Below are 26132 nucleotides of genomic sequence, written 5' to 3'. Positions count from 1 at the left end.
GATTGTCAGATTCCAAAAAGAAAAGCAGCCTCAAATGCCAGGCTTTTTCTCTGTATTTCCTTCTTATACTGAGTTTCAGACTTATAATTTTTTTTACTACTTTGTTATGTCTCTCCTGCTTTCATTGTTTACCTTTTCAAGTTGATTTTTGCAGAGCGGTTGTTTTCAAAAACACCTAATCTCTCAGATTACTTTGCTGTGTTCTATTTAGGGCCTTTGTATATCCCATTCCTTCTGCTTGAAAAAAAAACTCTACTGCCCCAGCTATAGATCAGATCCTAAAGAGCTCTTCCTTAGGCTTCTCTAATTCCCTGCTTAGATTAGGTCTTGTTAGTATAGTTTTTTATAGCACTACCTGCTGTGCCTTCATTGCACCTGTAGTTTGTAGTTATAATTTATTTGTGTGTTTATTTCCTGTGATGTCTATGTTCTCAATGGAGTGTAAAGTTCTTGAGGAAAAGGGCTATAGCATTTTTTTTCTTATTATAAATTATAATCTATAAGAAATACTAAATATATAAAAAAAACAAAAAAAAAGAAATACTAAATATTTCTTCATATATTAGACATACAAATATTGGTTTAAATGATTGTGCCTTTTTCTTGAGTCCTAGAAGGGGAAACAAGATGCATTTCATCTTTTATTCTTATTTTTGTAAGTGTATTATAAAATATTTCAAACATATTAAAAGTATAGGAGTTTTATGATATCCCAGCTGTCCTCACAGCTCCGCTTAAGAAATAAGACATAATTTATATTTATAAAGATATACAGAGAGCCCAGAAATAGACTCTCATAAATATAATCAACTGACTTCGACAAAGGAGCAAGGCAATACAGTGGAACAAAGTTAGAGTTTTTTCAAAAAATGGTGCCAGAAAATTTAGACAACCAAATGTGAAAAAAAAAAAAAAGAATCTAGATACAGACCATACACCCTTCAAAAAATTAACTCAAAATGGATCATAGGCATAACTGTGCCATAACTTTTATTTCTAAACCATAAAACTGTTTGGAAATAAAATAAGAAGAAACATAGATGACCCTGAGTACAATGATACCTTTTTATTTTTATGTATATCTTTAAGATTTTATTTATTTACTCAGAATACAGAGAGAGAGAGAGAGGCAGAGACACAGGCAGAGGGAGAAGCAGGCTCCATGCAGGGAGCCTGATCTGGGACTCTATCCCAATCCTGGGTCTCCAGGATCATGCCCCGGGCCAAAGGCGATGCTAAACCGCTGAGCCACCCAGGCTGCCCAATGATACCTTTTTAGATGCGACAGCAAAGACATCATCCATGAAAGAAGTAAATGCTAAACTGAACTTCATTTAAATTAAAATTTTCTACTCTGTGAAAGACAGTATCAAGAGAATTAGAAGATAAACCACATATTGGGAGAAAATATCTATAAAATATTGATAAAGGATATTTATCCAAAATATACAAAGTACTTTTAAATTCAATAATAAAATAACAAACAACATTATTTTTAAAATGGGCCAAAGACCTTAACAGATATTCATCAAAAGAACTTATAAAGATGGCAAAAAGCATATGAAAAGATTCTCCACACAGTATGTCTTTGGGGAAATTCAAGTTAAAACTAGATGCCACCACACTCCTAGAAGGGCCAAAATCCAAAACACTGACAGCTGCAAATGTTGGTGAGGATATTGAGCAACAAGAGCTCTTCTTATATATTGCTAATGGGAATGCATAATAGAACAGCAATTTAGAAGACAGTCTGGCAGTTTATTACAAAACTAAACATATTCTTAACATATAATCCAGCAATTAGCCTTCTTGGTATTTACCCAAAGAAGTGGAAAGCTTATGTTCACATAAAAACCTGCACAGGGTTGTTTATAGCAGGTTTAGAACTACCAAAACTTGGAAGCAACCAATATGCCTATAGTAGGTGAATGGATAAATAAAGTGAATGAATCCAGACAGGGAATAGTATTCAGCAGTTACAAGAAATGAGCTATCAGGCCATGAACAACACGAAGGACACTTAAATGCATGTTACAAAGTGAAAGAAGCCAATGTGAAAAACCTGAATTAGTGTATGATTCTAATATGACATTCTGGAAAATGCAAAGCTATGGAGACAGTAAAAAGATCAGTGGTTGCTTATGGAAGCAAATTGAAGTGGAGGAGAGAGATGAATAGGAAGAGCATAGAGGAAAATCAGGGAAGTGAAAACACTATGAATGATACTATGGTGATGGAATATGTCATTATACATTTATTTGTCCATATCCACAGAGCATACATCACCAAAAGTGAACCCCAAGGTAAACTAGGGATGTAGGTTGATTAGGATGTGACTATGGGGGTTCATCCTTGGTAAAAAAAAAAAAAAAGTGCCATTCTTGTGATTGCTGTTGATAGTGGGGAGGCTATGCATGTGTGGGGATAAGGATATATGGGAAATCTTTGTATTTTCTTATCAATTTTGTTATAAACCTAAAACTTCTCTAAAATGATAACTTTAAAAAAAAAAAACAAACAAAAAACAAACTCCAGAGATTGAAGGTACAATCTCTGCTATTGATTAATAATGCCCTAAGAGACATAGCAACCAAAAAGTATACACAGTATATTAAGATACAAACATATATGTAAATGGCAAAAAAAAAATGTATATGTAGTTTACCCAGCAATTACTTTGACTTTTAGATACTTTTATGATGAAGTAACTAATTTTTATTATCGATTTGCTTAAGGAAATTTTTCTTTAAACTTTCAGATGATACAGCATTGTTTGAGTTGATTCAACTAGTTCCACCAGGTACTGTATTAATAGCTTGATAAAGTAATTGATGTGCAAACCCATTTCAAAGAATGCTTTTAAAAAATACATATTTTCCCCTTCCCAAATTAAGAACAATGTTGAGTTTCTAGTATTGGTCCACTATGTATAAGACGTCAATAGATGAAAATAATAAATACATAAAGATGGACATAAATAGTATTTGAACATTTGTGTTAAAATAGAATAAATAGGAATGGAAAGTAGAAAATTACCTGCTATCCTCCTTACATATTTTGTGACATTCATAAAAGTTGACTCTGTGATTTTTCTCAAACTATATTTTTTTATGGATAAAGTAATTGTCTTTGTTTTTGTGTGTTGACTATTACTGGGAATGGGGGAGTGGAATAAAACCTTACCTGTTTAGTAAACATTACAAATCTCTGGGGCAGGGAAAGTTAAAATTAAAATATGGAGGATAGATAGCTTGATTTTTGTTGTTTACCTCTGCAATTATAGGAGAAGTCTATCTTAATCAAATAATTATTTGATGGAGATAGAATGGAGAGCTGTATGTTGCTGAAAATTAATAACCTAAAAGATTTTGAATATTACATATATACCTAATTTGAGTAACCACAAAATCTAGAAAATGTCTACATTTTTACCAACCTGTAACCTAATGTCTTATATTTCTTTTTTCTTTTTTCTAATGTCTTATAATGGTGATTAGAAAAGAATGGAAGATAGAAAAAATTTATGGAGATGATAATTACATTTTAGGTTTGTAAATGTCATACCAACTTAATGTTTAAGGACTTTTTTCATGAGTATGCATAGGTACTCACAAAATTTACATGAATATTTCCCTTCTATAAAAGAGGGAGAATAAGTAATATGTACTACATTTCTGAATAAGGAATCCATTTAACATAACTTTCTTTTAATTTTCCTTTCTTAGAAAAAAAAATAAACATGACCCTGAAGCAGAAATTTCAGTAAGGCATCAGGCACTATAAATATTGTACTTGATGATTTTGTTTCTAAATAGAATATTTTGTTATAATTTGAATCATAGGATATCTTTCTTGTAGTGGGTGAAACACTGTCTACATATGATGAAAATACACGAGATTTCATGTTCCCGGGTCCAAACCAAATTTCTGGACACCATGATTCAAACCGCCAGGTTACCATGAGGAGGATTTCTGGCCTTCGAGTAAGTGTTTACTATTTTCTGAATCAATTTGTGTTGTGGGATCATTGTCAAAACCACCACATAATCTTTAATATGAAATGTGAAGAACTAATTCAAAGTTTAACATGGTTCAAAATGTAATTCGTGGGATCCCTGGGTGGCGCAGCGGTTTGGCGCCTGCCTTTGGCCCAGGGCACGATCCTGGAGACCCAGGATCGAATCCCACATCAGGCTCCTGGTGCATGGAGCCTGCTTCTCCCTCTGCCTGTGTCTCTGCCTCTCTCTCTCTCTCTCTGTGACTGTCATAATTAAAAAAAAAAAAAATTCAAAATGTAATTCGTTTTATGAAATTATGTTGTGACTTTAAGCATACCGAAATTTGAATGAAATCCATGCATCTTTCATCCAGAATTAGCAAACGTTAATTTGCTTTATATCCTTCAGGTTTTTCTCCTCTCCTTCTGCTTCCCACCTCCTTTCCTCTTTTCTTTATTTTCTCTCAAAAGAATGACTAATTAACATTTGAAACAGTGCTCTCTGTCTCATTAGCATATAGGGAAATCCAAAATTATTATTATTATTATTATTATTATTATTATTATTATTATTTTAAGATTTATTTATTTATTTATTCAGAGAGAGCGAAAAAGAGGCAGAGACACAGGCAGAGAGAGAAGCAGGCTCCATGCAGGAAGCCCGACGTGGGACTTGATCCCTGGTCTCCAGGATCACACCCCGGGCTGTAGGCAGCGCTAAACCGCTGCGCCACCAGGGCTGCCCGGGAAATCCAAAATTAAAACAACCTTATGATTTTATTTTCATAGCCATATGATTGGTAAAATTTAATAAAATCTGACCATATGAGAAATGTGAAAAATGGAAGCTCTTACATGCTGCCATTCTATGTAAATTGGAACCTCACCACAAATCAGAATTATCTAGTAAAGGCAAAGATTCTTGTAGCCTGTTGCCTTCTAGGTATATATCGTGGAGATATATTCTCTCTGGTATACTAAGAGTCTTCCTAGGGATGTTCACTGATAGCATTGTTCATAATAGTAAAAAAAACAAAATAATTTAAATGTTCATTAGTAGGAGTTTGGATAGATTCATTGTTGTATGTTCATGTCATAGAAATATGTTCATTTACCTAAAAATGAATGCCACATTGTGAAAGCCAACTCTTCCATCCTTTCCCCCACTCCCTTCAACTTTTGATGGGTGATTTAAAAATCTACTTAACCCTGAAAATGTCTTCCACTTAGAGAAAGTGGAGAAGACCCTGCCATTTCAAAGGCGAAAAAAAGCAAAAGATGTCTAGGTTGAAATAATTTGGACATTTTTTTTTTACTACTTTTATAAAATGTTAAAGTAGTCTGAGTAAGGAAAGTGGGGTGATATATGAGCCAATATGATAAATTAAATACTTTTCCCTATAGGTCTAGGTTTATGATATTCTGTATTCTGGGAAATAGTGACTTCAGCTTGCTAGAAGTGTAAAAGTTAACTAACTAGCAAATCTATGAAAATATACTCCCTTTGGGATATTATCAGTGTCCATTAGCCATCTTCTATATTATAAAAACCTTCAGAGTGTTTCCGCAAATACATGGAAGCCTGCAATGAAGAAAACTGATTTTAAAATTATGGTGTTTTGAAAGTAATTTAAAATGCTATATTATACCAAATTGGCAGTAAAAACATAAAAGTATGGATATGGACCATTAATATAGGGATCTTCTTCATTTACTTTGGATTACTTTTTCATACATTCAGATGTTGGATTACTAAGGCAAAAATACTTCTGGTAATGGTGATATGAAGAGGTTGGCAGTTCCTCCCTCCATACAAAACAAGTACAAAACTGGACAAAATCATCACAAGTTTCAGGACACTAGAAACTGCCTGGAAATTAAGACAGATTAAGCTCCGGGTATTATAAGGAAGTGTTGAATTACAATACTGTATACCTGAAATTAGTATAACACAATATGTTAACTAGCTGGAATTAAAAAAAAAAGTGTTTATGCTTACATAATGGCTAAAACTTTGGATAAAAATGGTGGCAGTATGTCACCTTGTAGTCTGGGACAACTTCCCTACCCTTCAAGGCCAGTGAGAATTGTACTGCACCAGTCCTGGGGCTGGACAGAAAAATCAGAAGCTCTGCTACCAGAGGGGTCAGAATCAATTTTGGAGAGTAGGACTGAAATACTATGATTTAAAGCAAGAAGTATATATATGGTCTTTATCCTTGTTCTGGCACAGAGCTCCCAAAATCCTTGGAATTTTCTACGTGATGGGGAGCAATAAATCCATCTCTTGTTATGTTAATGAAGTGACTTTTTGAAACCCCCACTACATAACCTAAGGATGAGGACTGGTTGCCAGAGGGAACAACTCTGTGATTAGATGGTTGGAACTTTCAGTCCCTGGACATCTAGGGAGGATAGGTGAAGTCTGGAGATTGCTTTAAAATATCAATGGCCAGTGATTTAATCAATTGTGCCTATGTAATGAAACCTCCATTAAAACCCAAAGGGCCTGTATTTAGAGGCCCTTAGGTTGGTGGACTCTTGGAGGCAGCTCCTGGGAGAGTGATGTCCCTGGGGATGGCATTGTTCTATGTCTCTTCCCACATACTCTGCTCTGTGAATCTCTTCCTCTGGATGTTCATCTGTATCCTTTATCATATTCTTTTTTTTAAAATTTTTTTTTTATTTATGATAGTCACACACACACACACACAGAGAGGCAGAGACACAGGCAGAGGGAGAAGCAGGCTCCATGCACCGGGAGCCCGATGTGGGATTCGATCCCGGGTCTCCAGGATCGCGCCCTGGGCCAAAGGCAGGCGCCAAACCGCTGTGCCACCCAGGGATCCCCCTTTATCATATTCTTTTATAATAAATCAGTAAACAGTCAACTATTTTCCTGAGTTCTGTGAGCCTAATTGAACCAGGGGAGGAGATCATAGGGACCTCCAAATTATACCTGATTGGTCAGAAACACAGATGACAACCCAGACTTGTGATTGTGTCTGAAGAGGGCTGGGCACAGTCTTGTGGGACTGATCTTTAGCAGCTGTGGGATCTGATGCTATTACTAGGTAGATAGTGTCAGAACTGAGTTAAATATCACGAGAATTGCTTTGGTTGGTGTTGGAAAACCCACACACTGGAATTGGTGTCAGAATCATAAGGATAGGTATTAGGTCTTCACCAACTAAATGTGATGGATTCAGATGTAAGTGGATGAAGAAACCCCACAGCTTTTGTAGGCCGATGGCAGTTCCAATTAGAGTGAGCAGCCCATTTGCCAAAAAGTTCACTTAAGTAAGGGAGCAATAAAAGGGCAGAGATGAGCTCTCTACCCATTCCTTGCTGACTCTGAAACAGTGCTGAGCAACAAGATACTGTGAAAGCCCAGCAAAAAGTGAAACTCCATGGAAACTGCGGACCAGGCTGTATCTTTGAATATATTTTCCAAGCCATATACAGGTAATCAACAGAGTGGAACCCTTATAGTTTCACTGGATGACCACAAAGCTATATATACACAGGTGAGAGCCCTAGAAAGAATGGAAGAATCAAAAGACATGGTACCTCTATAAACTGAACAGCAAAACGGCAGATATAAATCCAATCATATCAATTGTTGTATTTAAATGTGAGTGGAAAAAACACTCCCATTAGTAGTTTGTTGTTCTGGCAGATGACAATGCACCTTTCCTCAATTCTTGTAACATCTGGCCGAGTCTTGGGCTGTTCTTCTGAACCCATTGCTTTGGCAAAAATAAAGTCACACCTGGGATTAAATCCTAGCACTCTCATAGGCTACCGACTAAACTTGAACAAAGCACTATAATATGAAGATCTCACAGGGCTACTGGGTGGATTAATGAAGCCTTGTAGAAATGGTTATAGCAGTACCTGGCAGAGAGAACACTCAGTAAATGTGCATTATATGCTGATGGCTGGGGAAATCATGACAGTGCTGATGATAATATCCCCTTTAGACTATGAACTCTGTAGAAACAATATGTGGCTTTCTCATCTTTGAATTTAACTCTTAGCACAGTACTTTGCATGGAGTAGGTACTTAAATGCCACTTGATGGAATTAAATGAACAAACTACATCTTCTAGACTTCATAGAGGAACTGACATTTGAGTTGGAGTGATGATTAATTTTACATGTCAACTTGGTTAGGTTATGGTGCCTAGTTGTTTGGTCAAACGCTAGTCTAGATGTTACTGCGATAGTATTTTGTAGATGTAATTAATATTTATAAACAGTTCAATTGAAGTATAGGAGATTACCATTGACAAGGTAGGTTGAACTCATCCAATTAGTTGAAGGCCTGAAGAGTAAAAATTGAGGTTTCCTGAACAATAAGGAATTCTGCTTCAAAGCTGTAATGTAGAAATACTGCCTCATTTTTCAGCCTGCTATCATGCTTACAAATTTCACACTCCAGACTGCAATATCAACTTCTGTCTACATTGCCAGCCTGTGGATTGCCCTATGGATTTTGGACTTGCCACTCTAACAATTGCATGAACCAAATCCTTAAAATAAATCTTGCGCTCTCATGTGTGTGCTCTCTCTCTCTCTTTCCATATATATATATATATATATTTCCATAAATAAATAAATAAATAAATAAATAAATAAATAAATATATATCCTACTAGTTCTTTTTCCTGGAGAATCTCAACTGATACTTATTTGGTTTTGAAAGCTCAGTGAAAATAGTGGCTAAAACATTGAGTATTTACAATGTGACCAGCAACATATGGGGGTGATAAGTTGCAATTCAGGCTGTGGTAGTTATAAAATACGTCCACAAATGGTTTGATACTCTCTCTTCCAAAGGCAGAGCTGATTCTCCACACTATACTTAGCAACTCTAACAGATAAAATGTGGTGAAGTGACAGTATTAGACTTTGGAGTCACTAAATGTATTGTGGCTTCCTCCTCGCTTTCACTCTTGTATCATTCACTTTAGGCTAAGCCAACTGCCATGCATGAAGACACTTAATAAGCACCTCTATAGAGAGGGCAAATGCTGGAAAGGTTTTGCTAGAATGTTTGTGAAAGCTTGGAAGGTCTTGAAGAAACTGTCAGATGTGTATTTGCAGGAAAATAAGGTGAATGTTATTGGAAATTAGGGATGAAAGGATTCCTTGTTCAGTAATAACAGGAGGTTTGGCCATATAGTCACCTGCAGTAATGTGGGATGTAGAGAAATATCCAATGAAATGGATTGTATGTTTGAGACTTTCCAATAGAAAGTTAGAGGGTCTGCTTGGTTTTCTCTTGCTGCTTTATAGCAAAATATGAGAGGAGAGAGAGAGGAGCAAAAGGAAAGGCTGTTTAGCAAAAAGGAGTTGGAACTTATGGTTTCCGAAGATTCCCAGCCTTTCCCAATGGCAAATAAAACTACAATTAAGGAATGACTTCTGAGCAAAAATCATTCCAGGCACTTTTGGAAAATTGTGTTCTGATGGTAAAACCAAGGGTAGTAACTATAAAATTCTTCATTAAAATTTCAGAAAGATCTAAGACGTTGCCTCAGAAAATAAACATTGGTTTTTCAAAGATCCTTCAGGGGAGTCTCAGCAGAAACTGTGTGTGGAAAAGGCTGCAGCTTGTGTCTACTGGAATGAACTTCAGTAAGATTCACATGAGAACCAGTGTGTTTTTTAAGAGCATTGCATTGGTGGAAATACCACCAGCTTGGTCTGAAATGGAGAGAGACCTCACAAAATGAAAAGGCCTTTGGACCCCCAAAATTCTGGTGTCAGAACTCACACTCAGAACACTGTGCAGCTCTAAACACGGCCTGCCTCTCCTTGGAAAGGAATGATAATTCAAAGGTTGGAAGCAAGAGCCCCGGGGGAGGAGCCCAGAGGATAGTTATTTCTTGATTAAACTTCTAATCAAGGAACTTCTAATATTTTCCTGGACAGATTCTAGAATTTCTATAGGCCAGTGATTCCCTTTTGACTTAATTCCTCCTTTTTTTTTTTTTAAAGATTTTATTTATTTATTCATGAGAGACACAGAGAGAGAGGCAGAGACACAGGCAGAGGGAGAAGCAGGTTCCATGCAGGGAACCCGACGTGGGACTCGATCCCGAGTCTGCAGGATCACGCCCTGGGCCAAAGGTGGGGCCAAGATGCTGAGCCCCCCGGGCTGCCCATTTCCTCCCTTTTTGAACAAGAATATCTAGAGTGATTATGCTGTGCCTACTACATGTGTGTACTTTGGGAATGTATGGGACAGATAACTTGTCTCTTTGATTCATAAGTCTTCTAACTGTGAGAAACTGTATTCTAGGAACTATCCTTAAAGAACCACATCTGGGTGGCTCAATGGTTGAGCATCTGCCTTCGGCTCAGGGCGTGGTCCTGGGTCCTGGGATTGAGTCCCACATCAGGCTTTCCACAGGGAGCCTGCTTCTCTCTCTGCTTATGACTCTGCCTCTCCCTGTATCTCTCATGAATAAACACATAAATCTTAAAAAAAAATGAAGAACAACATCTGAGAAGGCTGAATAAGGATTTGACTTAGATGCCAACATCTTGGATTTCAAGCTGAAGTTGGAAAAGGATGAGACTTTTCTTTCTTTCTTTGTTTTTTGTTTGGGTTTGTTTTTGTTTTTGTTTTTGGTTTTGTTTTTGTTTTTGTTCTGTAGGGTATGAGTTTAGTTTACACATGAAAGGAGTGTAAGTTAACTTGTGGTCAGAGGGTGGACTGTGGTGGTTTTAAGATATGTCCACAAAATTTTTGATATTTCTCAGCTGAAAAGGAAGTCTTAACTCCTTTCTCGTTGAGTGTGGGCTGTACTTCAGGACTCTAAATAGTATGTGATAGGTGACAGTGCTAGGCTTAGGAGACTAGGTTATAAAAACGGTTGTGGCTTCCCCATTGCTTTGTTTTGGGAGAACTAGCTGCCATGGCATGAGGACACTCAAGCAGTCTTATGGAGAGATTTATGGCATGAGGAGCTGAGTCCTTTTGATAAAAGCCAGGCAAGAGCTGACATTTATGTGAATGAGCCTTCTGAGGAAGTAGATCCTCTAACCCCAGGCAAACTGCAGATGACAGCAGCCCAAATGGCAATCTCATGAGAGATTTCAAGCCAGAACCACCCAGTTCAGCCTCTGCCAGATTCCTGACCCATAGAAACTATGTGAGATAGGTGTTTACTCTTGTTTTAAACTGCTAAGTAATCTGTTGTGAAGCAATAGATGACAAACAAGTAGGCATAGTGGGCATCATTAATAAAAGTTATGTTTGCATAAAAATAATCATTTAGTTAGTTCTTAGGCAACTCATATTTACCTTTCCTGTAATGTAATGTTTGAAACTCTAATGGTCAAAGGCTGGGTTTGTAAAGGACAAGCATCTGCTGCTATATTCAAATGAAGTCGCACTGGACATACACAGTATCTTTTAATGCTTCATTGAATGTACAGTTTGTGTGCTTCCAAATATTTTGGCAGGTACTTCATGACTGTTCCTTTAAATTTTACCATTTGTCTCCACTTACTTCAAAACAGTGTTCAAGCTGATGTTTGAAATGTTGCAAGAAATAGAAGCCAGTTTCATTCATAGATCTGAGTGTAACCTATATGTTATAGGAAAAAATGTTGGAGGAATTGGTAGACTTTCCTCTCTTCTGTTTTCAAGGACTGCATACCTAGAAGTTATAATTTTATAATTTTATACAGCTCAGTGGAAGAGTCCTTTCTAAATATAAAATTACCCCCCCCCCATTGTCATTGGACTTAGGAATGAGGAGACTATCCAAAGTATTTCTTGATTATGTAGTTAAGTATGTGTTAATAAGAGCTCAAATCCATTAAGTGTTTTTATATATTTATCGCCTTAATTTTATATCATAGTTTAAAAATATTAGAATAATTTGACAGGGAAATACTTGAAAATTAAAAAATATGTTAATTTTTACATAAAGGTAATCACTTATAAGCGTATCATCAGCAATGAAACTGCTTCTTGCTAACATTTATTAGCATCACTGTGTTGTCTTATCTTTAATAAGAAAGTCATACTAACAAATGAAGCAGCTATATCTTGACAAATATTTGTTACTTCAGGTCATAGTTTTATCAACAGTAATTATATTTTTTTAAAAATCAAAATGTCTAATAATACCCTTTTTCCCCTTAGGGAATTGCTCCAAAGCTGGAATTTTCTACAACCTCAGTGATTACTGAATGTCTGATAAGTTCAAGGAAGTGCCGCACTCAGGTTGAAATCATTTATTTAAAGTTTTTAATAGTTTACCTTATTCATATTTATGGGCATTGGGCAAGAATTATTCTTTTATTTTGGCTGCAACTCTTTTCACTTTTTCAGCTCAATCTTTAGAAAGCAAAACAATTATCAGATATTTAGCAGTTTGGTTGCATCTTAAAAATGAGAGTGAAGAGTTTGGTACACATGATAGATAGATGGTGCCATTATATTATTATTTTATGACTTCATGGGGCTTTTTTTTTTTTAATGCAAAGAAATCTGTCCTCCAGAAAGATGTTGAGATCAAGAAGACCCACGGAGAACTAGATTGGAGGCTTCTATAAATCTTATAGAAGTTACAGGTGACTGCAGGAAGTTCAAAGGATAACTTCTGGCAAATGTGACCAGAGATTCTCATGTGGGGATATTGATGTTAAATGAATGTGGTTTCTTGAGTGAGTCTAATTCCTTAAATGACTCTTGCTCAGTTTGGTGGCCATACTGATGCTGTCAGACCAAGGGAACCTTGGACACTCCAACCTAAGTACCTTCAATATTTGTAAAAACTGTCTTTAGTAAACTGAGATATCTGGACCTGATATTTCATTCTGGTTAACTTTTTACTGAGTCACCAGGATTATCTTACTGCCTTGTCCACAAGTTATCTAATAATGTCTAGTCATCACTTATATCTAGTTGCATTATGATCAGGTAACAATGACTAGTCTGTGATGAAGAGCCAGTATCCATATAAAGCCCAGAGGACCCAAACAAGGCAGGACTGGACCTATGATGGAAAGAGTGAAGAGTTAATTTACTGCATTCTCAGTTTCACAGTAAATTTGCTGAGGATGGTAACTGAGACATAAGCTAAGAAAGGTAAAGCATGGTTATATAAGATTATCAAAAGATATATCTTATATATCTTATTTTGTTTAGCAAGATACATAGTATGCCAATTTGTCTATAATTATTTATCTTTTAAATGAGAGCTGAAATGCAGCTATGAGAGATCTAACAGCCTGTCCTTGCCAAATGCAAAGGTATTACTGACTTGTTTTGAGACATGCACTGTACATATTTATAAATTGTTAAAAATATTTTACCTGGACTCAGACAACATTTTTCTCTCCTCATTGGGGTATGCCCTTCTGGTGATTGGGTAGAAAAGTCTTTTTTTTTTTTTTTTGTATGAAGTATGGCATATGCACAGAAAAGTACTCTAAGTATATAGCTCAGTGGAAGAGTCCTTTCTAAATGTTAAATTACCCCCCCCCCCCCGTCATTGGACTTAAACTAACATTTTCCCCTATAAACTTTTGAGAAGGCTCATTTCTTTTTTTTTTTTTTAACTTGCTATTTCAGTGTTTGTCATTTGTTCTTTATTAAACAGATGTAAGAAAATAGGATAGGTTTTGGTGTCAGTGTTTAAGAAAATATACTTCAGAATCAGATAGATCTGGGTTCAAGTTCCTCACAATTCTGCTTTAAAGATGAAATTGGAGAATAGGTAATGTGTCTGGCACATAGCATATAATTAATGAATATGACAGCTATTACTAAGCTTTCTTTTTTTAAAGATAATTAGGAGAGAAGACAGTACTTAAAACAAGATAGAAAACATTATCTGGCACAACAGAGTATACACTTACACATTAAAATTTTAAATGTCAACAGACAGAATTTTCATCTTATTTGACCTTATTTGAGAATGTGATACATCTGCTTTTTTAATAGTATTAGTTACAATTAAAATTTTAATGGCTGTAAAGCAGCATTTTCAGATTCAAACATAAGAATAAGACAAACCATTTTGATTTTTAAAAGAGGAATGAATGAGAGAAACTATAAAATTATTTAAGTTCACAATTACTTATAATGATCTTTATTCCTTTTGACACACAATTTTCAAATTGATGTTTTGTTACCAATTGGATAGATTGAAAAAATTGAGCATATTAATGTGATTTTCTGAAAGAAAACTAGTTTTCTACTTTATATCTAGTAAAGGTAGATTGGTTAAGTATCAGTAGTAGTTTTATTATTTTGTATGCTCTATCGGGTAGTTTTTGCTGTGTAAAAAGCAACACTAACTTAGTGGCTTAAAATAAAACATTTCTCACAGTTCTGTGGATTGGTTGGGGGTTTCTTTTGGTTTGAACTGGTGAGGCTAGGGCTGAATGATCTAGTATGGCTTCACTCATGTCTGGCAGTTGGCTGAATTTTTGGTTTGGGAGATAATTGGTTTGATTTTAGCTGCAGCAGTGGCCACAAGACTGTCATCGTCTAGTAGGCTAATTTTGACTCATTCACATGGAGGCAGGAAGGTTTTCAAAAAGGAGTAAAAGACTTTTCAAGTCTGTGTCACATGCTATGTTAACAGCATGTAACAGCCACTATTTTAAGTTTTACTGGGCAGTATCAGGCTGCATTAAGGATTGAGTAGAGTTAGCATGTATCTGTAGTTGACATACCACAGTTTATAACTTACTCTAGTAGTATTCAACATTCAAAAACTCCAATGAAGAAGATGAAGTTAGTTATTTTAGGTTTGGTATAATCAGAGATCAGTGAGGAGGAACTTTACAGCATTGCTGAAATGGACAATAATGGTGTTCATCTGGGTCTGGAGGTAAGAGATATTAAAAATGCATGAATGTCTGAGCAAAAGAGCTCCAAAGACTGAGAAGGTGAGGAAGGTAAGTAGCAGATGGAGTGAGAATAAAAGAAGTAGAATGAGGAAAAATAGTTTTGGTCAGCAAGGGATTTTCAGAGTTGAGATAAAATAGATCTGCATAATGATGAAATCTAAGATGAGGTAGAAAAAGGTAATTAAAGCTGAGTCTAAGATTCTGGAAAGTTTCACTGCTTTGAACATGTGTTAAACCTCAAAGGTGAGCTAACATTCCTGCTTCTGTGCATCAGTGTGATGTCATAGAGATGGATGAAGTGTGATAAGGTAGAAAAATTCTGAATTACTGGTTGAAGTCTTGAACAAGGTGGGAGAAGGGCTGGGAACACATCCGCAGCTGTAGAGGAAAAATGAGGAAATAATCTGATGCTGCAGGTTTGTATGATTTCGTGGACTTATTTTCCAATTGGAAAATATTATTTTTTCCTGTTTATCTACTTCCAAAAAATATTTGACTTTTACCTTCTATATCACATTTATGTTTTATTTACTTAGAATAGATATCCTTAGTGAGTAGGGAAGGAGAGGTTGAGCAAACAGGGAGGTAGGATTGGTAGTTTTTAAAATGATTAAAGTTAGGAATACAAAGATTCTCAACTGCCCATTTTCTTTAATACTGAAACCTTATAATTTTATTTTATTTTATTTTATTATTATTTTTTTTTAATTTTTACTTATTTATGATAGTCACAGAGACAGAGAGAGGCAGAGACACAGGCGGAGGGAGAAGCAGGCTCCATGCACCAGGAGCCTGATATGGGATTCGATCCCAGGTCTCCAGGATCGTGCCCTGGGCCAAAGGCAGGCGCCAAACCGCTGCGCCACCCAGGGATCCCCTCTTATAATTTTAGATAATGAGTCAAGAGTAATTGTAATCTAAATTTTAAGGTACTTATAAGGCAGAGACTAAATGTTACCCTAATAATATAAAAATGTTTATAAATGTAACATTTGTTTTTTTAAATTTTAGACTGCTAATAAATTATACTAGTAGAGTACTAGTCATTAAAATCTATATGTGTCTTTTATGTCTTTTTACTTTTATAAAAATATGGAATCAGAATTAAGATGATATGACTATTGGTCACAGAATAATAAAGTATTAGTTTGGAGGAGATCTTAAATTCTAATCACTTTGTATAATCCAAATAATACATTTCATGAAAATGTGTATAAAGCTGTTTTTCAGATGTTCACAGTGTACATGTGCATGTAATCACAGCAGCATAAATGAAACTTATTTTAATCATTTTCTCCATAAAGATTTCATAAGCACCTACTTAGCCATGTGTATTTGTAACATTACTAAAGAGAGCCCTCTTGGGCCACATGGGTGGCTCAGTTGGTTAAGCTCCAACTCCTGATTTCAGCTCAGGTCTTGATCTCTGGGTCCTGGGATTGAACCTCATGTTGAGCTCTGTGTAAAGTCTGCTTAAGATCCTGTCTGTCTCCCTCTGCCCTCCCCAATCTCTTCACTCTCTCTAAAAACAAAAGGGAGAGCCTTCTTAAATTATATAGCCAATTACTTGGATACTTAATTACAAATGATAAACCAATGTTTACATTAATTCTTTAGCACACTGCAAACTAATTTTTTCTGACCTTGGTTCTTAGATTTTTCATATGATTTAATATTCGGCTTTTATTTTCAGAAGTACTTGTTAGACTTAAGAATACCATATACTTGATTAACTACTAGACAAAGAGTAATCTTTATATAGCATAGATAGAAAAGAGTAATCTTTGTCTAGCATAGATAGAAAAGACTAATCTAGTTGGCTTTCATAGATTACATGTGCCTTAGATTAATTTTTAAAGTTTTTTTCTACTTGTAATTTATAGATAGATCTATATATATCTTTACATATATCTTCTGCCCAAGTTAATTTTTATTTTTTATGTTTAGGATAAATTTATTTACCATACGGCTCCAGTTGAAAAATCACACGGCAGACTGCAAAGCAGAACATCGAGATCACAAAAGAAAAAATCCAAGTCACCTGAGAGAAATAAATATTGCATAAATGCAAAAAACTACGAACAGCCTACAATTTCTTCAAAATCACACTCTCCATCTCCCTACACAAAAAGACGCATGTGTGAGCTATCTGAAGACACCAGGCGGCGGCTGGCCCATTTAAATCTGGGACCCTATGAATTCAAAAAAGAAACAGATAAACCTCCATTTGTGATTAGACATGTATGTGTTCTTTTAAACATATCCATTTGAAACCGATCTAATTTGTTCTTTCACTAAAATATTATTCTGAAACTTCTTTCAACTTCTGGCTTTTATTAATAATATTCTTTCTTGAACTGTTAGCCCAGCAATCTAAACTGGAAAATTAACTTAGAGTAAAAGAGCATTCTTTTGTCAGTCTTTAAACCTGACAGAGATCAAGTTCCTTTATGATTGCCATGTTAAATCCTTTAAGTACCCATTTCCTTTCTTCGTATACACTGGGCAGTGTAATAACTCTACAAATTGAACTTAGATAAAATTAACATTAGTACTAAAATGGCAGAGTAGGGTTTTAAAAGAAGACCAACTTTCTTTATAAAAAGGAAGACTCCCTTTTTCTAGCCTTTTAAAAAATTAAAATGGAAAGTTAAGTTTCCTTTGATATTATATCCCTTGGGTAAACCTTATATAATGGATCTTTGAAGCAAATCATTATTTGATGGGGATGGGAAGGCCTTTAAAAGTGAAGAGAGTTAACTTAGGGTAGCGTAGATCTAATATTCCCAAACAGAAGACTGCTTTTGAAATGGTTTAAGCTTAGAGCTTGTGTTCATGTGATAGGTAGACTTTGGCTAATTTTAAGGGTCTATAATATTTCAGGATTTTTAATAAAGGACTTAGAAATGCTCATAGTTTCTTAAATTTTTGTAAAGAATTTTTATCTTAGAAGCATTTCTTTAACAAAAGCTGGCAAATTAATAAAAAATTACTTATAAATACATATAATAATAAGTTAATATTTAAGTGCCTACAGAAGTAAAACAACTTTTGAGGTTATCTATAAAGTTATTTCTTTTTTCTATAAAGTTATTTCTGACTTTAATGTCTAATTCATTTTTTCTAAATTCTAATATGTAAATATAAATGTAAACATGTAAAGATGCTCCTTAGATCAGTTTTTTTTTTTTTAAGATTTTATTTATTTATTCATGAGAGAGGCAGAGGGAGAAGCAGACTTCCTGTGGGAAGCCTGATGCGGGACTTGATCCCAGGACCCCAGGATCATGACCTGAGCCGAAGGCATTGGCTCAACCACTGAGCCACCTAGGCGTCCCACTTCTTGGATAGACTGATGGGTTTTTGAAAATATACCATCTGAAAATTCAGATTTTTTGTGTGATATTTTTTAACTTTAAATGTAATTACATTTAAGCAACATTTCATTCCATTTTTATATTTTGACTATGAATCCTTTATTCTTTAGCCTTAAGTAACAAAATTTTTTATTGTAAAAAGAAAACTTATAATAGGTACTTTTTAATGATAATGTTTTATTGAGATTATTGTGATTATATTTGTTTTATTTCTATAGAATTTATTTATGGGTACTGGCCACATTTTTTTGTTGTTGGAATATTTTATTTATTTATTTATTTATTTATTTATTTAGTTATTTATTTATTTATTTATTTATTTATGATAGTCACACAGAGAGAGAGAGAGAGGCAGAGACACAGGCAGAGGGAGAAGCAGGCTCCATGCACCGGGAGCCCGACGTGGGATTCGATCCCGGGTCTCCAGGATCGTGCCCTGGGCCAAAGCCAGGCGCCAAACCGCTGCGCCACCCAGGGATCCCCTTGTTGTTGGAATAATAGCCAGATAAGATTTACTGTTTGATGTTTGATGGCAGTTTCAGAAACCTTTCAATTTATAACTGGTCATAGTTGTAAACTAAGTTGAAAAGAAAGGATATATTAAATTCTAATCTTAAGGAATAGTAGCATTTTAATTAAAATGCCTATGTGCAGAATAACCAGTAATAGTTCGTGGGAGTTAGCCACACAAACAAAAAAATTGTGGAGGGAAATAACTTCTCTTCAAATGCTCATTAAATTACTGTTTTTCACACAGGTGTTCAAAGTGGAATTAATTCTAATACTGCTGGGTGTATACCTTAATGTTTTCACTGAAGAGATTTCCTTTACAGCTTTCCAATGAACAGAAAAGATGCATACGTCTAAGCCTCCAGTTATATTATATATGCTTATATTATTGTATAGGAAACTGAATTTTTCCAATTGTATTTGCATAGAGATATCATTTCTTCCCCTGTAGCCATTCACAATTTCAAAAGTACTTGATAAACAAAATTTTAATTTCACAGGCACCTGTTAAGTGTCCAACTCTTGATTTCAACTCAGGTCATGATCTCAAGGTTGTGAGATGGAGCCCTACATCAGGCTTCATGCTGGACATGGAGTCTCTTTAAGATTCTCTCTCCCCCTCTGCCCCTCCCCCTTGGCGACACACATGCTCTCTCTCAAGAAAAATAATTTTATATATGCATATGTAAAAAGTTAATAATACTTTTATTTTTTTAAAAAGATTTTATTTGTTTATTTTTGAGAGACACAGAGAAAGGCAGAGACAAAGGCAGACAGAGAAGCGTCCTCCTCACAGAGAGCCTTTCTTGGGACTCAATCCCCAACCCGGGATCATGACCTCAGCCAAGGGCAGATGCTCAACCATTGAGCCACCCAGGTGTCCCAAAAGTTAGTACTTTTAGGAAAGACATTCTAGTTTTACATGCATCATGTGAAAAAGTCTTAAGGTAGTAAAGAGCAGTTTCAAGAAACCAACCAGCATGCTCCCAAGCAAACTGGCACTATCATCCCAGAAAAGTTAAACAGAATTATTTTCTTTCTCATTCATACAGAATAGGATCTTTTTTTTCTATTGCAGTAAAATACTCATAAAATGCACCACTTCAACCATTTCAAAGTATATAATTCAATGGCAGTAAGTACATATTGTGCAAATGTCACAACTGTCTAGTTCCAGAACTTTTTCATCATCCTGAAACCCTGTATTCATTAAGCATTCATTCAGCATTTCTCCCTTTCTTCAGCCCCTGGTATGAATATGTACCACAGTTTGTTCATCTGTTCATCTGTTGATGGACATTGAGCTGTGTTCACCTTCTGGTGTGTGACTAGTGCTGCTATGAACATTCAAACACAAGTTTCCATTTGAATACCTGTTTTAATGCCTAACTGCTTTAATACCTAAGAGCGGAATTGCTGAGTATGTCTCTGTTTAACTTTTGAGGAATTATCAAACTGTTTTCCACAGAGGCTGTACCATTTTGCATTCTCTTCAGCAATGTATGAGGGCTTTACTTTATCTACATTCTTGCTAATACTATTTTGCTTTGTTTTCTTTTTATTATAGACCTCCAAGGGGTGTGGAGTGGTCCCTCATTATGGCTTTTTTTTTTCCTATTATGGTTTTAATTCACATTTTCCTTATAAGTAATGATGTTGAGCATCGTTTTATGTGCCCTTTAGCCATTTGTATATTTTCTTTGGAGTAATGTCCATTCAAGTTCTTTGTCTATTTTTAATTGGATTTTTTTTTCTGATATTTACTTGTAAGTTTTCTTTCTATATTTAGGATTCTAAATCTTTATCAGGTATGCTTTGTAAATATTTTCTCATTGTATGGCTTCTTTTTTCACTCTCCTTATTTTAAAGCTTAAGTTTTTAAAAATTGTGGTAAAATATACACAATATAAAATTTACCATTTTAACCATTTATAGTTTAGTGGCATTAAGCACATTCACATCATGAAGTAGTATCTCTCACCGTGATTTTGAATTATATTTCCCTAATGATTAGTGATATTGAATATTTTTGTGCTTGTCATTTGCATATCTGTTGGAGAAATGTGTACTTAAGTTCTTTGCCCACTTTTTGAGAGAGGTTTTTTTTCTTGAGTTGTAGAAGTTTCTTTATATATTTGGGATATCAGTGCCTTGTCAGATAATTATTTGCAAATATATATTTTTATTAAATGGTTTGCTTTTAACTTTCTTAATAGTGTCCTTTTATGTACAAAATGTTTAATTTTGATCAATGGAGGTATCTTTTTTTACAGTTTATATCACTGACTTTTTTTCTTTTTCATTAGAAAACATGCTTAAAAAAAAAAGAAAACATGCTTGACTATAATAATCTGTGAGCTATAAAGCATTAGGCATGCTGGGCTCTGAACATAGCCAAGTAAAGACACTGTTAAAATTCAGTATCTGTTAAGTAGCAAATCCTAAACTTGCTTTTTAAAATGTAGCAAAATAGATTCCCCTTTTGTAGCTTTTTAAATGGAAAACCAACTGGGCAATAGGGTAACAGACATTTCAACTACAATTATAATTTGAAATTTATAATTTTACAAATTATAAAGTGAATTACAAAGTGAAATTTATAATTTCAAATTTATAATTAAAAATTTTTGGAGTTTAATTTCAATTTTGTTTAAACATGAACAGTAAAATACTCAACTAAGCTCTGGCTTCACACAGGCCTTGTCATGCCAACCTGATGACTACAGTCTATGTACTTGAGTTGATTTTCTGGTACCATGAGACTAAAAAGAAAATTTAAGTTCTTTGACTTTAAATCCTTCATCTTCTAGGTCGACCCCCCAAGTCCCAGGGCTGATGCTTTATTTGGATCTTCTGGCAGAGACTGTGAAAGAGATGGATGGTCCAGGATGCACAATGGTAAGTTAAAAGTTGTCTCTCTTCATTGCTTTAGTTGCCTTGGCTACAATCAAGGCTTTCACTTGGCATTAATGAACCAAAATAGATTCTTTGCTATATTATTGGTAAATAAGGCATAGGGCTACTTTTTAAGACTCATGGGATGCCCATATAAGTACTCTCTAAAAATAATAAAATTTCTGTGTGGCCATAAACTAATCTCCCTCTTTGAGATTCAAAATACATAGTAGCATATTAAAGACTGATACCTTCTCGTGAAGAAAAAAACAACTTGATTTTGTTTTGCTCAATGATTTCTAAATTTATTTGACGATGGAACCATACTCCTTAGTTTGTGGAATAGGCTTTGGGAAACACCATAATAAAAAGAGTTTAAGGTTACAGGTTTTGGACATACATTTACAAATGTATTTGAGTACTTTCTTTGTCACTTATTCATAAATTGAGCATTCTTTTTTTTTTTTAAGATTTCATTTATTTATTTATGAGAGACATAGAGAGAGACAGAGTGAGGCAGAGGCACAGGCAGAGGGAGAAGCAGGCTCCTTGCAGGGAGCCTGATGTGGGACTCGATCCTGGGTCTCCAGAGTCACGCCCTGGACTGAAGGCAGCACTAAACCGCTCAGCCACCCGGGCTGCCCTAAGTTGAGCATTCTTAAATCATTTTAACTACTTTGATAATATATTGCAGAATGAAGATGATATGGTAAATATGACCATGTAAAATACCCTAGCACATAGGTCTTAATATCAGCAGTTAATACTTACATTTCTGAAAAAATAGTGTCCTTTAAGTTTAGTTTACAGAAATCTTTTTATCATAGTTCCTGGCTCTAATGATTAGTTATTTTTTTTAAATTTTTATTTATTTATGATAGTCACACAGAGAGAGAGAGAGGCAGAGACACAGGCAGAGGGAGAAGCAGGCTCCATGCACCGGGAGCCCGACGTGGGATTCGATCCCGGGTCTCCAGGATCGCGCCCCGGGCCAAAGGCAGGCGCCAAACCGCTGCGCCACCCAGGGATCCCATGATTAGTTATTTTTTCAGTTCAATCTGGAGATGACTTTTATGAAGATTAAATAGTATTGTATGTCTTTAGGGATATTTGAGTGTTAATATCTGTAGTCATTGGTTTGGCAAGTATTCCCCAGCAGCCTTTAAGTTAATTCACTACACACACTGGGAAAGGCATAGAAGAAGAAAAATGAGAGAGTGAAAAAAATACAATCATAACATGTAGTGGGCTCCATTTCTTTTTGTTTCTAAACTGTAATCTGGAATCTCTCTCTCTCTTTTAATGGGGAAATGAAACATTCTTCTCTGAGAACATGCAGAATTTGTGCTCATTTATTTTGCTTTTTTAGCATTAGTAGAGAGATAGATGTGGTAATCAATAAGTCTTTTATAACACAATAGCAAATTATATGAAATTAGGAACAGATGTTATATGCTGTTTCCCCTCTTGGAAGAAATTTATGGATGTGGAAAATAAGGTTTAAGAACAAGAAAATCGAAAATAACTTCAATATAGATGTTTCTTCGGAAGATGTTTTTGGGATGAACGGAAGTGTCTGATTTCTCTTGATGATTATTATATATTTACGAGCAGAACTGTTTATTTGCTGTTCCCTCTTTATCTCCTCCCCCACCTCCAACTCTGTATGTATGTTTGTGTATAAACTTTTTTTTTTTTTGACAAGGACATTGCTATTGGACAGAATTGTGTCCCTCCAAAATCCTTATGTTGAAGCTCTAACATAAAATGTGTTAGTATTTGGAAATGGGGCCTTTGGAAGGTAATTAGGTTTAGATAAGATTAGAGGGTGGGGCCCTCATGATAGGATCAGTGCCCTTAAGAGAAGAGAAACCAGAGATCTTGCTTTCTGTCTCTGCCTTGTGAGGACACAAGCAGAAGGTAGCCATCTTCAAACCAGAACTAGACCCCTCCCCACAACCTGCCTGCACTGGCACCTGGATTTCAGACTTCCAGCCTCCAGAACTGTGAGAAATAAATGTCTGGTGTATATGCCCCCCAGTCTATATGATATTTTTTTATGGCAGCCAGAGACTAATGTAGATATTATGTGATATAATTATGAAAAGCAGGAAATTGACAATGATGTAATAATAATAACTAATCTATAGACCTAACTCTAACTTTGCTGCTTGTCCTCATAATATCTTTATAGCAAAAGAAATTCCACATAATGCATGGCCTTCGGTTACCGTGTCTCTTCAGTTTTCCTTAGAATGCTCAGTCCTTAAACTTTCTTTGTGTTTGACATTAATAATTTTGAAGAGTACAGGCCAGTTATTTGGTAGAATGTCCCTCAATTTGGGTTTGTTTGATTTTTTTTCCCCTCATGATTAGATTTAGATGATTCATTTCCACTCCCTCTCCCCTCCAGAATATAACAAATGTGATGTTTACTCTCAGTGCAACATGTCAGGAAGTATGTGATACTGCTTTGTTACTGGTGATATTCATTTGCTCACTTAATTAAGATGGGGTCTGCTAGGCTTCTCCATCATAAAAATGCTATTTCTTGCCTTTGTAATTAATAAGGAGATACTTTGAGACTATTATATCCCGTTACTCCTTCACTTTGACCCCTTTAGCATACACACATTGATGATTCTTGCTTGAAACAATTTATTACTGTTTTCCAAGTAGTGATTTTTTAAAATTCCATTATTCTTTGTACATTTATTACTTGCTTTTCCATCTCATTTTTGTACTTTGAATGTCCTTGTTCTTTTAACTCCCTTTTATTTTTCCTGTCTAGCAATTGGATGGTTGTGTTTTGGGGTCTCATCAACTATTGAAATACATATGGGAATTTCTTATAGAATCTCTTATGAGGACGGCCCGGGTGGCTCAGCGGTTTAGCGCCGCCTTTAGCCTGGGGTGTGATCCTGGAGACCCAGGATGGAGTCCCACATCAGGCTCCCTGTATGGAGCCTGCTTCTCCCTCTGCCTGTGTCTCTACCTCTCTCTTTCTCATGAATAAATAAATAAATAACCTAAAAAAAAAAAAGAATCTCTTATGATAGTGAATTTTCACTAGTGATTATTTTACTTAATTGGAAATTCTTAAAACTTTTCTTGCCAAATTATCTTGCCTAAAAATTCTTCAGTTTTTATAGGATACCATTTCATCACTATTGACTATTTTAGTCATCATTATAATTGCATGAGGATGAATTTAACTATATTTGATCAAGAAAAATGACAGAGGCCTGGACAGGCTGAGTGTCTTGTTGGAGAGTTACAGAACAGCCCTGGTCAGTCTGGGGTCCAACGCTTCCTGGCCCAACCTCCTTACCCTCACCAACCTCCTCCTACTTTCTCTACTTCCACTTAGGTATATTTTTTTAAGATAAATTTTTCAAGCACAATTTCTTTATCTGGAATTTCCATAGTGTATCATTGTAATATGTGTAGTCCTTTTAAAAAGATCCAGCATGTCTTCCGCTACAAGAATGTTTGTAAGCTTTAGCCAACCATTGGTGTTTTTGAGGAGAAAATTGAGGTTATCATCTGGGCCCCTTTTTATTTCCTTAGAATATGAAAAGATGTTCGATTCTGGAAACTTCTCTTATTCCCTTCATTTGAAGATTCTTTTATGAGCTTCCACTAATCTCTTTGTTTGGTGGTTGTTTGTAAAGTAAAATAAGTTGGAAATTACATTCCAAATCCTCCTATGTCATAACTTGAGTAGAGAGCAATAAATAGCAACATTAAACTCTTCTGAGTAAAATAGCATAGTCATCATAAATATATTTGTTAGCAAAATATTTTATTTGTTTCAGCTTTTATTTAAATGTATGCTTCCTCATCTCATAGAGCAGTGAGCAGCAGAGCTATGTCATTTTTAGGAATTCATCTTTTAGTTTCTTCATTTCTTTATTATTTATTAATCATTCTTAAGAACATTAGTAACCTATAATTTATATATCATAAATTTCACCTGCTTTGCGTACACAACTGAAGTATTTTAAATAAATTTGCACAGTTGTAAAATCACCACAATCCATTCTTAGAGTATTTTTATCATCCGAAAGAGTTTCCTCATACTCATTTGCAGTAAATCTGTATTCCCACCCTGAGCCCCTATATTATTTCCACTTTTTGGCCATTATAAATGATGTTACTTTGAGCATTTGCATTGAAGTCTTCGCATAGATACATGTTTTTATTTCTTATGAATAGATAGGTAGGAGTGACTTGCTAGTTCATATGGTAAATTTATGTTTGACTTTTTAAGAAATTGCCACTGTTTTCCAACATGGCTGTACCATTTTACATTTCCACCAGCAGTATATGATGGTCTAGTTTTTCCACATCTTTGACAGCACTTGTTGTTGCCTTTATTTTTTTTTAATGGTAAAGCCACTTTATTATTACTATTTTTTAAGATTTTATTTATTTATTTATGAGGGATACAGGGACGGGGGGCA

General features: G+C 35.2%; 1 protein-coding gene across 5 annotated transcripts in view; it reads left to right on the top strand.

Annotated features, from left to right (window-relative positions):
- SPATA6 (spermatogenesis associated 6) overlaps nucleotides 1-26132 on the top strand; it is a 145593-nt gene that overhangs the window by 48474 nt on the left and 70987 nt on the right. For 4 of the 5 annotated variants that reach the window (XM_041738804.1, XM_041738803.1, XM_041738807.1 and 1 more), the window contains 5 exons: nucleotides 2759-2800; nucleotides 3859-3983; nucleotides 12165-12245; nucleotides 16832-17125; nucleotides 21582-21669. In XM_041738804.1, the coding sequence (XP_041594738.1) occupies nucleotides 2759-2800; nucleotides 3859-3983; nucleotides 12165-12245; nucleotides 16832-17125; nucleotides 21582-21669 (630 nt within the window). The remainder of the gene's footprint in view (nucleotides 1-2758; nucleotides 2801-3858; nucleotides 3984-12164; nucleotides 12246-16831; nucleotides 17126-21581; nucleotides 21670-26132) is intronic. The other variant, XM_041738805.1, reaches the window with a different exon arrangement.

The sequence above is a fragment of the Vulpes lagopus genome, chromosome 23 (assembly GCF_018345385.1).
Source record: "Vulpes lagopus strain Blue_001 chromosome 23, ASM1834538v1, whole genome shotgun sequence".
Lineage (NCBI taxonomy): Eukaryota > Metazoa > Chordata > Mammalia > Carnivora > Canidae > Vulpes > Vulpes lagopus.
This window is presented reverse-complemented; position numbering and strand designations above follow the sequence as displayed.